This window comes from Sinohyriopsis cumingii, unplaced genomic scaffold, assembly GCF_028554795.1.
Source record: "Sinohyriopsis cumingii isolate HCF-2022 unplaced genomic scaffold, ASM2855479v2 utg002522l, whole genome shotgun sequence".
Lineage (NCBI taxonomy): Eukaryota > Metazoa > Mollusca > Bivalvia > Unionida > Unionidae > Sinohyriopsis > Sinohyriopsis cumingii.
The window spans coordinates 12,041-25,607 of NW_028316237.1; the positions used below are offsets into that span (position 1 = coordinate 12,041).

Below are 13,567 nucleotides of genomic sequence, written 5' to 3' on the forward strand. Positions count from 1 at the left end.
TTCGTTCCAGAAACACCACTGCCAGACACGTGTTTTACATATAATCTATGCATATTTCAATGCACCAAGGTGCCAGTCGCAGTTCTCCATCCCTGCAAACAGAACAAAAGCAAGACACAAAAATGTGCTGCTACGGCCTGTGTAAGAGCCAGTGTTATAAAGTGGAAAGGAGGCCATCGTTACCGTCATCGGGTCTAAAGAGCGAGATGGCATGGAGATCAATGAGGCACTCAGTAATCCTGCCCCGATCTACTTTAATGTAAGCCTTAGAGGGAGCTAATGATTGTCAAGTCTGCAGGTAGAAGTTGGTGGTTTCTGGGCTCAAGGACATTGCCTCTAAGCATCGCGTTGACCCTAGGGAAGAATATAACCTCAAGGTGCGCATCAACCGAAACAATTAAACCCCGACATTTGTACGTTTTTGAGCAACTACATATGCTTACTTCACCTAAACAACCTGGCTGGATAGGCCAAGATGTAATACGTTAATTATAAGCAGAGAAATACGCCTTGTGGGATCACAACAGTCATCTTGTACATATGAGGGCGTTTATCTGGACATCGGTCAAGAAGCTCGTCTACATGACATAAACTACTCCCAAATGATCAGCCGCTATTTATCACCTCCATCAAAATGTAGTTGGCAAGTTAAATGATTAGCACGTATGACTTTCTATCAATGCGTTTGAAAGCCTTTTCCCTAAGACATCATCAAACTGACGAGAATTTTTTTTTACAAGTAAACAAACAAACTGAGGCACGACAACTATTCTTTGACCCTTACCGAGACAAATGAGCTCCACCCCCGCATATATACGCAGCCAATAAAAAAAATTGTGTATAATTCAGAATCAAGAGAAGACCCACAGAGGAACACAGGGACACGATCGTACCGCTCTCCGCTGCACGTCACAAATACAGGAGCTCAGTCTGAACAAAAATCAACTCACTGAGTCAAATGAGAGTACAGTGATCTTGAAGAAACATAAAAGTAGTTTTCAATTGTGGTGATTCTTTACTTTGTGAATTCCTACTTCTTCTCTGCAAATCTTATAGCGAAACTGATTTAAATCTTATAGTATTGATTAGATAATTTAGTTTCTGTACAATCGACAATAACCCATGTGATATAATCAACCAGTCTGTCACAGTTGATATTGCTACTATAAAGAATAATACTTTATCTGGATATTGATTCTACTATTTTCTAATATAATAATTTCTTATATCCGTATCTGATGTTTTATTTTTAATGTACATCCGATGAAGATTGAAAGCCTCCGTACCACAACAGTCGAGTGGAAGCTTTAAAGAAGCAGAACATGTATCAATGTAAGTGTAAATTGGAGCCATTGATAATTGCGGATACGAAAGTCAAGATATATTATATCATTGATCTGTATAGACGATCAAGCGATTGAAAACATGTCCTCTCATTACATTATTTCTACACCAAGGAAAACCCCCAGTTAAAACAGGAAATAAAGATGTATGGATACATACACACCTACATGTTTTCACTCAGATATTCAACGATACTTTCATGCATTTGTGGATGCAAACATAAATACACACACAAATAAATACATACAAATCCTCAGTTTATGTAGATATGTAATCAGATCATGCTGAAACGAATATTAGATGCTGAGACGCATAGGTGTAGAGCTTAGTACTTAGTACAGTTTATATATATATATATATATATATATATATATATATATATATATATATATATATATATTCCCATGCATTCTGAGGAGACTTTTAAATTAAAGCGTTGATTTCGTTTAGATAAATAATTTTCGACAATTTTAACATTTTTCCTTCCGCACCATTTCTATGCAGGTACGAATAACATTCACTATCAAAATTGTTACACATATCAAACAATGCTTATTACTTGTGCTTAAATGTAAGATGGCAAAATACAGCACGATAATGTTCAAGTTGGATAAACATAAAAAAAGAATCGGTTTAATAAGTCTGACTGAATGTAGGGGACTAATATCCGACCAAGTAGAAACTTTAAAATATATTTGCGACATAAGTTACTTTTACCGTACAATGCAAAAAATGTGTCTATAGTCATGATTATCTCTTTTACTTACTGGTTTCGCACAAGAATAATTGTCCTCTATATGACCTTCCATGGACATAGCAAAACAGATATTTTGAGAATATTTACAGACAGAACATTGCATATGCTTCCTTCATTAATACTTTTCGAGTAATTACGTGTGGGTGAGAAAAGCATGTTCGGACATGCTATCCGTAACTGTAGCGAAAACATCGCGCTACATAGGGAAAGTTTTGTGTCGTGAAATATTGATTTCACTGAGCATATGCATGGTAAAATGCATAGTCGTTGTTATATTTCTGATTATGTTTAAATAATGGTGCTAATTAGTATAGTGGTGCTAATTATACTTGAAATGGCATTTCATTTCTTACTTTTCCTCGAGGAAAATGGAGTTGTATTGTAGGAAAGCAACTTAGGTACAAAAATGTGGGTACACAGAATATCGGCTTAAGAAGTAGTTAAACATTGTTTATTACCAACTCTCAAGTAAGCGAGGTTAAGACGTCGTTCAAAGAATAATAAAACATCTTCCATGCAACTGGCAGAAAATGCGGTAGACGCTGACTATACATGCTAAATAATTATGTAAATGGCCATATTATAACATTGATTATATTATTAATTCTGCTGAGAAGAACATATATATGTTTCTTTATATGACACTGGGACAAATGTTCCATTAAATATTTTTATTGATTATATCATGTCAGGGATTGCAAATGTGAGACTCACCACACATATATTTAAAGGTTATAGTCACCTTTTGTTTTGCAGAGGAATGGTGGAACATCATACAAAAAAACAAGCTTGGGAAAATGAAATTTCTGAGAAGGAGAAGGAAAAGGCTCATTGGGAGAGGGAAAAGAATGAATGGGAGAAGGAAAAAGCTAAATGGGAGAAGGAAAAGGCTCAGTCGGAGAAGGAAAAAGCTGAGCTCCAGAGCAGGTATGCGATGTTTGACTTCATGTGAGAAGTCGAGTGGTTTGAACATATGGGAATAATTTCGTAGAAGCCAAAGAACTAACAGAGCCAATAATTTTCAAGAAAAGCATCATTTTGTTTTCTGTGATGCCCATTATTTGTCGACATTATGTCCCATATAATGTTGTTTAATTTTTTTGGTTTTTCTGTTCATCTTATCACCCAGCGAAGCGATGACCTCAAGAAGCTGTACTTTTTCATGTCTTGATCATATTAGTCGAATTTTTAGACGCATATAAACAAATCACAACAACACTTTCTGTCTTCAGATAAAGAGGTGTTTTTACCCATGGGATCTTCTTCTCAAAATCAGCAATTACTTCTGTTAAGAGATTTCAATGACAAAAAAAATCTGATCATATGTCGAAATCTTACCCTAATATTAGGTTGCATGCATTGACAGAACAGAGTCGTCACTATTAAGTGCACTTTTTTAATATATAAGACAACTTAAAAACCTTGACATATGTCATTGTCGATAATAATGTATCTTCGGTGGTAGTTATCACGATATCCTCGAAGATTCAGTACAGTTTCGAAGAGTATCAGTGCGTACGTTTATGCATATCGTTTAGATTTACATATGAGATCACCTGATATATGGTAATTGCATAGTTTTGTAGCTTGCAGTTGTTATACGAATTACAGTTTTATTTTAGCCTTGAAGAGTTAAAACAAAGTCAAGGAAAACAAAAATTCTTGGGCAAAGGAAAGGGAATAAATAAACGAAAAAAAAAGAAAAAAACGAAACATAAGTGAAATACCGTTTCTAAAAAGGAAAGGTGTGTTTTAGTACCACATATATAATATAGTATGGGGAGCGGATACTGGCAAATATGTAAATCACGTTTTGTATCCGATAGCTCGACCTTGTCATGTAGGGGATAATTAGGCATAGATTTATTACCTTCGTAATCAAATGCGTAAGAATACTCGCTGACATGCAGTACGCAAAGCTTTTGCAAACATTTAAACCACATTCCATGTGAAGGTTAAACTTCAGAGGCGTACAGTAAACATACACACACTTTCATTTGTCTAGACTATGTTTTGAATATTATCTATAGTCATCCATATTTATCTTCTCTGCAAATTGAGTTTTGTTTAACTATTTGCAAAATAGTGTTTGATCATTAAATATTGATTAACCCAGTTAAACACTGATTCTGTCAACAACATTCATTTCCTTACGTTACCTCTAATATTACTGATCGGGTGACAAGATTTCAAGCACACATATATTTCATACCGTGATGTAAAAGTTAATAATTACTGTCGCGGACATTGTGCGATTACCGACGTTCAGGATTAATATTTAAAGTTTATCAAAACTATAAACAAGAATATGAAGTTGAGAATACTTCGATATTGATATTGTTATTGAAGTGTATGTGTAATTATGTACCTATGTACTTGATAGACACAACAACTGTAATGTATCCTGCTTAACCCCATTACACTTTATAAATACTACAAACACTATCAAATATGAAAAAACTGGCAAATCGCCAACGCACGGAACCTGTCTGACACAAACGTGACTTCTTTCTAACACGATTGCTTTCTAGATGCATTTCAGTACCTTCAATAAAGCAGACACTAAATTATGGGTCCTTGCTTTATTTGAAATGAAAAGCATACTGTATGGTATCAATAGCCATAATAACGAAGTTCATGCTGTGGAACAGCAATCGTGTTAAAATCGTATTTGTTTTTAGAGTATATTCATTAAGCCACTGCAAAACAATACTAATATTCTAAAGGTTAGCCTTTGAAAATATTACTTCACTTGCTTTCAGGCAAATTGTGGAATGGAATAATTTGCGACTTTACATCGCAAATGAATTAGTACACTAAATGATCACATTCTTTTAAAACAATTAGTATTTTACATTTAAAAAATGTTCAAAAGTAAAGTTATTCTTTCATTCTAAATATGCATGACTAGCCTTGTCTTGAAATTATTTTGTGAACATGCACACATTATATATATATATATATATATATATATATATATATATATATATATATATATATATATATATATATATAAGTGTGTTTATGTGTGTTTGTGTTTGTGCAAGTGTTTGTGAAGTGACTCAGATTATCTGTAGCTGAATGTCGTAGATACGTGTGAAAAAGAACTGCTTGTAAATAACGTGGTTAAAAATAAGAAGTGATTAGAGCTATATCTCGGTCGGACGCAAATGATCACAGATGTTAGGCACTAAATATATATTTTAATTAAAGAAAGACCTGGGAACATCATTTAATTGCAGGTCATCAAAATCGTCATTTTTTGGTCCGTGCTAAGATACACTGATGTTTGTGCTTTTGTACAATAATTGGAATTCAGTTAGAATAGCAAATATATATAGGTACTTTTAGGTTTAAGATTCTCGGTAGTCATTGAATTATAAATACTTTTAGACTAACAGAATAATGCGGAATTGTGTTTTATTTACCTCTTTAACATTACAGTGAATGTGAGGGGTTGGGTAAAGAACTCAAAGTACTAGAATAAATGTGGGTATTTCGTCGGTAGTTTATATGTTGCTATGGTTTTAAACATGTCTTGATGATCTTATTTTCCATAAAGAATAAAACATTCAAAATCCACATGATTGTGTTTAAATGAAGAGTTAATGGATAAAATATCAATATGTTTTACATGACTGCACTATATATTGATAATTCGCCAATATGACCTATTCTGAAGTATAGTTTATATATAAACTATATTTTCAGCATGGTCGTGGGAGTTAAAGCATAATATTAACAACCATCCTACCATATCCAAAATATTAAATTTGATCTAGTTTATCAAGAAGCAGGGTTTGTGACGTACATTGTTTGTAGGGACATAAAAGATAATCAAGAATGACCTTCCACAACTCTGATTTGATAAGCAAAGATTTATTTGTTTAAATTATAGTAATTAATGTTGTTTTAGTATTATTAGTTTTAGTAGAATCACACCATATACCATTACACCGAGAAAATAGTTACACGAGAAGGAAAAGAAGAAATGACTTTATGATTGATTTTTATCTCATATGATGAAACTGCAACGCTATGCAGGGAATCATTTTCGTTTTTAATGAGTGCAAAGGCCTATGTAAATGTTTAGCAAGAACTTGAATGGTGATCTCTATCTGACCATCTAGGTAAATATTATATACCAGATTGTTTAAAATATATTTTGACAGAAAACAGCAAAACTATACAATTTGTTTTTTGTTTTTGTTTTTTGGTCCTCGTTTATTGTTCTTGTCATGTATCTATAATTTTCGTGAACATTGGACCATAACGATCAGAAAGCACTAAGGCATGTTTTCATGGTCCAGTACGGGTCACCAGGGGATCTGGAATATATATATATATATATATATATATATATATATATATATATATATATATATATATATATATATATATATATATATATATATATATATTGGCATAATCGAGTTATTGTATCCATATGCAACATTCCTTACAGGTTGTGTAAGATGGAAAAGGAGAACAACACGTGGGCTAAACAGCTACAACAAGATATGGAGAGGTATGCAAAGGATAAAGTATGTATGTGTTCATCCATTGGTGGATAGTACATACAAATAATGTTCAGGTGTAATTGTATTTCACGTTGTGTCACTTACTTTGATCGATAAGTTATACAGCTGCAATTAAAAAACCCAAGGTTATGCATAGACACACGTACACGCCCACAATCGTTCCCCCCACACACCCACCCCTACACACATACACACATAAGATGACAAAACATGCTCGTTTCAGTTTAATACGTTAGTTCATATAGGACATATGTATCGCGCATGGCTTGCTCTTATGGGCATACTCTACCACACATATACAGCAATTAGAATCAATGGCCTCAAATTTATTTATTAGATGGTTAAGATTGTTTCTCTCTATGTCTTTATCTTTACGTATCTTCTTCGAAGTCTCTCCTTTTTAGTACGAAACCATCGTTTCGTCGAATGTAACACAGAAGACGAAGTTTCTCATACATTTTTGAAGGCCCCAGTCTGTGACCTTTTTCTTGTTGAGTGCATGCAAGTCGCAACCTTGCTTTGGAATGTTTTTCGGAGCAAAAGGTGCAGACAGGAACACCTTCTACACATTAGTTTACTTGAATAAATAATTTATATATAAGACAGATTGCAATAAAATAACCAAAAATGCTTAAAAGTTAAAAAATAAATTATTATTATTATTATTATTATTATTATTATTATTATCATTTTTATTTATTATTATTATTATTATTATTATTATTATTATTATTATTATTAAAAATAATAATTATTTAATTAATTTATATATTTTTCCCAGAGAGGCTCACCAGGCCAAGACAAAATGGGATAAAAATTACAAGACAATGACTAAAAGTCATACAAAGGAAAAAGAGCTTCTGGTTAATACTATCGAAAACCTGACGGCGGAGAAAAACAATTTACTGACAAAGTAAGATCATATTTTGTTTGCAGATATATGGTATATGTGAAAGAAAGTCTTTTCCCCTAGTAAGGTTCTGAATATGGGACTTTTTATGGACGGGAACTGCAAGTTTCAAAGATAAATGAAAACACAGATCCAAAATTCCGCGTGTGTCATATACTTGTTTTAGAGTTGGGACGCCGTCGGGAGCAGGACTTCGTCAGTAATGCGAAGTATAAGAGGAGCCTATTATTTGAGCTCTATTTGAAATAGCAGATAGAGAAAGTAGCACTTGTTTAGATGAACGTATCCAATACAAATTTTGAGCCAGAACAGACAACTAAAGCAAGATAATATATCCGAATCGCAATTACTTTAGTAATGCGAATTAATCAGATTGATTAAATTGTCGCCAAGGCCAGAGGAATCATTTAACCACACATCAGTGGGTACGTACGCGTGGTATTTCGGGAGGTGCATGTCAGTCTTGGCGTGTCTTGCACCAAACTACCACCATTTTCGAGGCCGGAATTATCTTTCGATACCTAAGTGCAATTCCACCTCGATCCATTATTTCATGTGAAGAGCAATAACAATCGCTCCGTCGAATTTGCCACTCAGAATGTTTTATGTGAAGTAGACAGACGAAAAATAGGTCAGACCATACCGCCAGGGCCTGGTCGACATATAGTTTGCTGCCATTTACTTTCTCGTGGAATTTAGCGACACAGTAAAATTCGACAGTTGCAATTTTGGATACCGAAGTTAGCGTATTTAACATGGAAAATGGTTTATATCCACTAAGCATGCGCAACAAAGTAAGGCTTTACAATGTTAACCTATTGATGATGGCCGAGTTGGAAAATTACTACCTTGTGTGGACAAAACAAAGCCACATGGTATTTAGTCACACCAAGTGCAAAATTAAGATACACCGTTGCTGATGGTGCCTGCACGCTTCCAGTCGAGCCTACCTGCTTGAAGCCTAGTCGATAGATTGATGGGTTTCAAGCTAAACGTAAACAAAATTAATTCTTTCGTTCCAGAAACACCACTGCCAGACACGTGTTTTACATATAATCTATGCATATTTCAATGCACCAAGGTGCCAGTCGCAGTTCTCCATCCCTGCAAACAGAACAAAAGCAAGACACAAAAATGTGCTGCTACGGCCTGTGTAAGAGCCAGTGTTATAAAGTGGAAAGGAGGCCATCGTTACCGTCATCGGGTCTAAAGAGCGAGATGGCATGGAGATCAATGAGGCACTCAGTAATCCTGCCCCGATCTACTTTAATGTAAGCCTTAGAGGGAGCTAATGATTGTCAAGTCTGCAGGTAGAAGTTGGTGGTTTCTGGGCTCAAGGACATTGCCTCTAAGCATCGCGTTGACCCTAGGGAAGAATATAACCTCAAGGTGCGCATCAACCGAAACAATTAAACCCCGACATTTGTACGTTTTTGAGCAACTACATATGCTTACTTCACCTAAACAACCTGGCTGGATAGGCCAAGATGTAATACGTTAATTATAAGCAGAGAAATACGCCTTGTGGGATCACAACAGTCATCTTGTACATATGAGGGCGTTTATCTGGACATCGGTCAAGAAGCTCGTCTACATGACATAAACTACTCCCAAATGATCAGCCGCTATTTATCACCTCCATCAAAATGTAGTTGGCAAGTTAAATGATTAGCACGTATGACTTTCTATCAATGCGTTTGAAAGCCTTTTCCCTAAGACATCATCAAACTGACGAGAATTTTTTTTTACAAGTAAACAAACAAACTGAGGCACGACAACTATTCTTTGACCCTTACCGAGACAAATGAGCTCCACCCCCGCATATATACGCAGCCAATAAAAAAAATTGTGTATAATTCAGAATCAAGAGAAGACCCACAGAGGAACACAGGGACACGATCGTACCGCTCTCCGCTGCACGTCTTAATGAAGTACATCAATAAGCTCATTGGCCTTTAATAAAAGTGATAGTCAGTAAACTACAATATATATATAGATATACGCCGGCTGCCTAGAACTCAGTTCGCACATTTCTTGAGAATGTGGGGGTTTCGCTCTCCTTGTTGTGCCTCCAGTTGGCAATGTTGCAACGAATTATCAGCGACCTGTTCACCTTATCGATCGTGGCGGCAACGGCAACTCGTACAACGTGCTGAACACTTTGATGTCCATCGCTATCGAGCTTTCTCGAAGAAAGGTTGTGCCATTTCCCCGAGCTTGAGGTTCAACGGGCATATATGCTAACCCAATGCAGCCATTTTATTTCGCCCATACCGAAGAGGAGTAGCACCTCAAAGATTATATTTTTGCCCAGGCTAATTTAAACCTGCGATATCGCCTGCTGTTTTAGCTTTTCAGGGTCAACATATCGTGAGGTGTTTTGACGCTTTGCCAGCTTTTTGATGACATTCATAACCTTCCAGTATCCTCGTCGGCTCTAGTGTGTCGCTTTTATTTAAGTATCCATAGCTATTTCAAATTTGTTTTGTCAGTTATTGGTCTGTGCTAATATTTCATGCGTGTATAACTATTTGTATGTCACGTTTCCCGCGACGGCGAAGACCCTTTGATAAAAGCAGCTATTCGTTCAGCTGTGTATGTTATAGCATGCAAAACCAAGAAAGCTTCGGCATATCGTAAACCTTGCGCTACCGCCTACCGTTTTCTCTACCGTTATTACGTGGAACTATATTTCGTCTTAGTCATTTTATTCTTCAAGCTTTTGACAGTGCAGTCGCTCATTGAATTCATTAAAACGCTAGTTGCGTTTACGTTGGTACTCAGAAAGCGCATCTCTGAGATTGTTCTACAGCCTTGTCGATGCGTTCTTATCCTTTGCTTCTGTTGTGTCTGGTTTTATATCATCGTAGATAGCGCTAGTTCATGAAGTGACGACAATGTTTCCTCCGTCAGTCATCATAACAGTCAATTTTGTTTCTAAATGCATATGATGAACATGTCATTTGTCCAAAGGCTCAGATCTTTGCTGGTTACAGCCTTTGTTGCATCTTCGACGTCTTGGAGGCCAAGCACGGCTTAATTTGTTCTTAACAAATATTTAGTTATCAACCAGCACCTAACGTCAAAGGTGACCAGTTCTATTCTGTGGTAAACGTGGTTTCTCAGTCCTTAGGTGTACTGGTGTTGAAGATACCGCACGTTTTGTACATTTCTATTCCATATAAATCGGTCGGGTGTGTGTCTAATAGAGGCTGCTGGCAGCTTCGGCTTTTTTTCGTTCATACTACTATGCGCCTTCTTGCTACAGCAGTAAGGGTAGTGAACGCCAGAATTGGTTTATGCAAAGGAGAATTCAGTGGTCTCCCACTATTTACACTTATTGACCTAGTTCCTGAGATGGTACAGCAATGTTTCCTTAATCAATTTCACTGTCGCAGTCATTGTGTGCTATATTTTACTCTGCTTTCTTCAAAATGTCTGCATTTTATTACACCAGTAGAAACTGAACATGGGAATTCCTGTAGTAGAAGCGGTTGTTGGGTTTTGTCAAAGACGCCCAAAACAGCGGATCAATCCGTTTGCATTTGTCAAGGGGCTTGCTGCGCGTTTGGACCGCCGTATACAGTCTACTACTCCAGGGAAGGATTTATCCAGGCCTAAAATTTTGCTTCATATAAAATATAGGATTTTGCAATAACTTCAACGCTCATATAATTTAGATTAAAAAGGGTAAAAGGCCGGCCAATACATTTTTATGAAGATCCAGAAACCACTAACTCTGGGTTGCTTATGTTATATTAGCGTCTGAACTTGTGATTTCCGGCTTGATTGCCAACCTTTGAAGTAGTTCGTGAATACCAAGATCACTCGTAACTTCTACAGTGGCTTATTTGGATATAGTTCCCTGGTCTCATCTTTATAAGTTGTTATGTTAACATAAAACTACAGGTGATCATGTGTGGTTTGCAGCAGAAGGCATAACATTGCAATATAAAGCATCATGCCCGCGGAAACGAGCAATACAGAAACAAATCGGGTCTATGGGCAGTATGTGCTCCAAAACTCTTTAGTTAGATATTCATAGATCTATTCAAACACGGAGCCTAAATGATTGTGTTATCTCTTAAAGATGTTGAAACCGTGTCGGATTACGATCATGTTGCAGCATGATTTTAAGTTATGAAGGAATTCACACTGACTGCACGAATTACTGTGTTGTATTTTGAGCTCCCTTCTATGATAATGTAAACGTACATGTTTGACACGCCTGCTACCTGGGCCATGTTTTCAATATTTTCAGAGCTACGTCTTAGCTTGCATTTGCAATGCATATTCCTGACCAGTGCAGCTTTTATTCCTTGACTGAACTCATATCGACATAATTGCAAGACAACCCATGTTCTTAATAGATTTCATCGTCATTACTTGCAATAATATCTTGAGCTGAGACGCATCAGCTCAATTCGCAAATTTCATTCAGTTGATGCCACTAAAACATCAGGTTGGAGGTTCTTGTCGACATGGCAGATACCCCTTCTCCAGCATATCACGCTCGTGACTAAAAAATATAATGTAGATATACCACCAACACAAGTACACAAGATGTTCGACTGAACAGACGTTGATATCTGTAGACTACAGAGGTTGAACAGCTTCGTGGTCTTTGCCAAAGATAAGTAACTTGCCTTGCATCAGTTTTATCTAAAACATATTGCGGCCCCTATGGCGATTACTGATCAATGCTTTGGAAACTAAAAAGCATGATGATATCTGCATCTCGGCCGAAGCCATATTTATTACTGTCGCAGACTCCAAAATTAAAGGCGGAAAAATCTGGCTATATCGACATATTCGCAGCCGGCATGACTAATACTTGGCTGCTAGTAACGATATACTTTACTTGGGTTGTCATTAACAAATTGATTTTAAAATTCCGAATAAAATCATACATTCACGAAATTCATAATAATCCGTGTTCCACGCAACATCACAAAAAAGAACCACAAAAACAATGGAGAAACAAAATCCACATTGCTTGCGGCCTACCTCCAAAGAATCTTCGTAGTTTGTTGCAGCCTTTTAATAATTGGCAAAAGAGAATGCGCCACCAAAAAGGTTTATTTCTGCGCATGCGTTTAAAAACATTTGAGAAAACACAACCGCGTTACATGTTGTTTTCATTATTCAATATGGCCTTTAAAACAGCTTTAGAAGTTCATGAAATTTAACTATTGCGTTCAATATTTCCGTCTTGACAGAATGGCATGATGCGTATGCATCCAATCGACACACAGCCAAGTCAGCTACAACACAGTTATTAAATTCACGAAGCCATGAATACGAAAGACAAATGTACACATTTTAACCACTGGACCAACTACTGCTGCTACAGGTTGCCATTGTAAAGCAGTCGGTGTCTCCGATGCCTACTATTTCCACTTACTTTAATTTTTCACTAGCACACGCGAGCAAGATAACTATCATATTATGCTCTGCCTTGTATTTTTGTGTTTTCTGTGCAGTGATATTGTATTAGCTACTGCAAAACTCTGGCAACGAGGACCAGAAGTAAACTTGTATACGGAAGGATATTTCAAAGTTAATAATTAGTAAAGTCTTATTGCAAAAGAAACACTAAGTTCACGTATGTTCATGGGAAAGAAAGTCTGAGTTGGTAAATAGAGTGCTAAGTTGCAATATCGAGAGTGCGGCGGCTGAAAACACCACTTTACACGAATTACTTCTTCAGAGCTAACATTCCTGTCATGTTCTAAATATGCAGCTCCATAATGTAATGTAGACACAGATATTAACCTTGCGAGTTCGAACTTATAACTGGAAACTTATTATTGCATTATTCTCATTGATGCCCTGCGTGCAAGTGAAAATAAAGTTCCCATATTTACCTGACTGAATATATATCAAGACAATTGTATATATATGAATATTCAACGTGCATAACTTAATGAAATTCCATTCATTCAATATTATTTTAGTATGAGGCTAACCATCGTATGGTCTTAGAGGACAACATCCCCGGGTTGTATATTAGGG

At 36.2% G+C, this 13,567-nt stretch overlaps 1 protein-coding gene across 4 annotated transcripts in view; it reads left to right on the forward strand.

Moving 5' to 3' along the window:
- Positions 1 to 13,567, forward strand: part of LOC149770184 (uncharacterized) — a 59,796-nt gene that overhangs the window by 10,587 nt on the left and 35,642 nt on the right. For 3 of the 4 annotated variants that reach the window (XM_089949263.1, XM_089949266.1, XM_089949264.1), the window contains exons 7-10: positions 1,270 to 1,332; positions 2,858 to 3,028; positions 6,567 to 6,629; positions 7,424 to 7,555. In XM_089949263.1, the coding sequence (XP_089805389.1) occupies positions 1,270 to 1,332; positions 2,858 to 3,028; positions 6,567 to 6,629; positions 7,424 to 7,555 (429 nt within the window). The remainder of the gene's footprint in view (positions 1 to 1,269; positions 1,333 to 2,857; positions 3,029 to 6,566; positions 6,630 to 7,423; positions 7,556 to 13,567) is intronic. The other variant, XM_089949265.1, reaches the window with a different exon arrangement.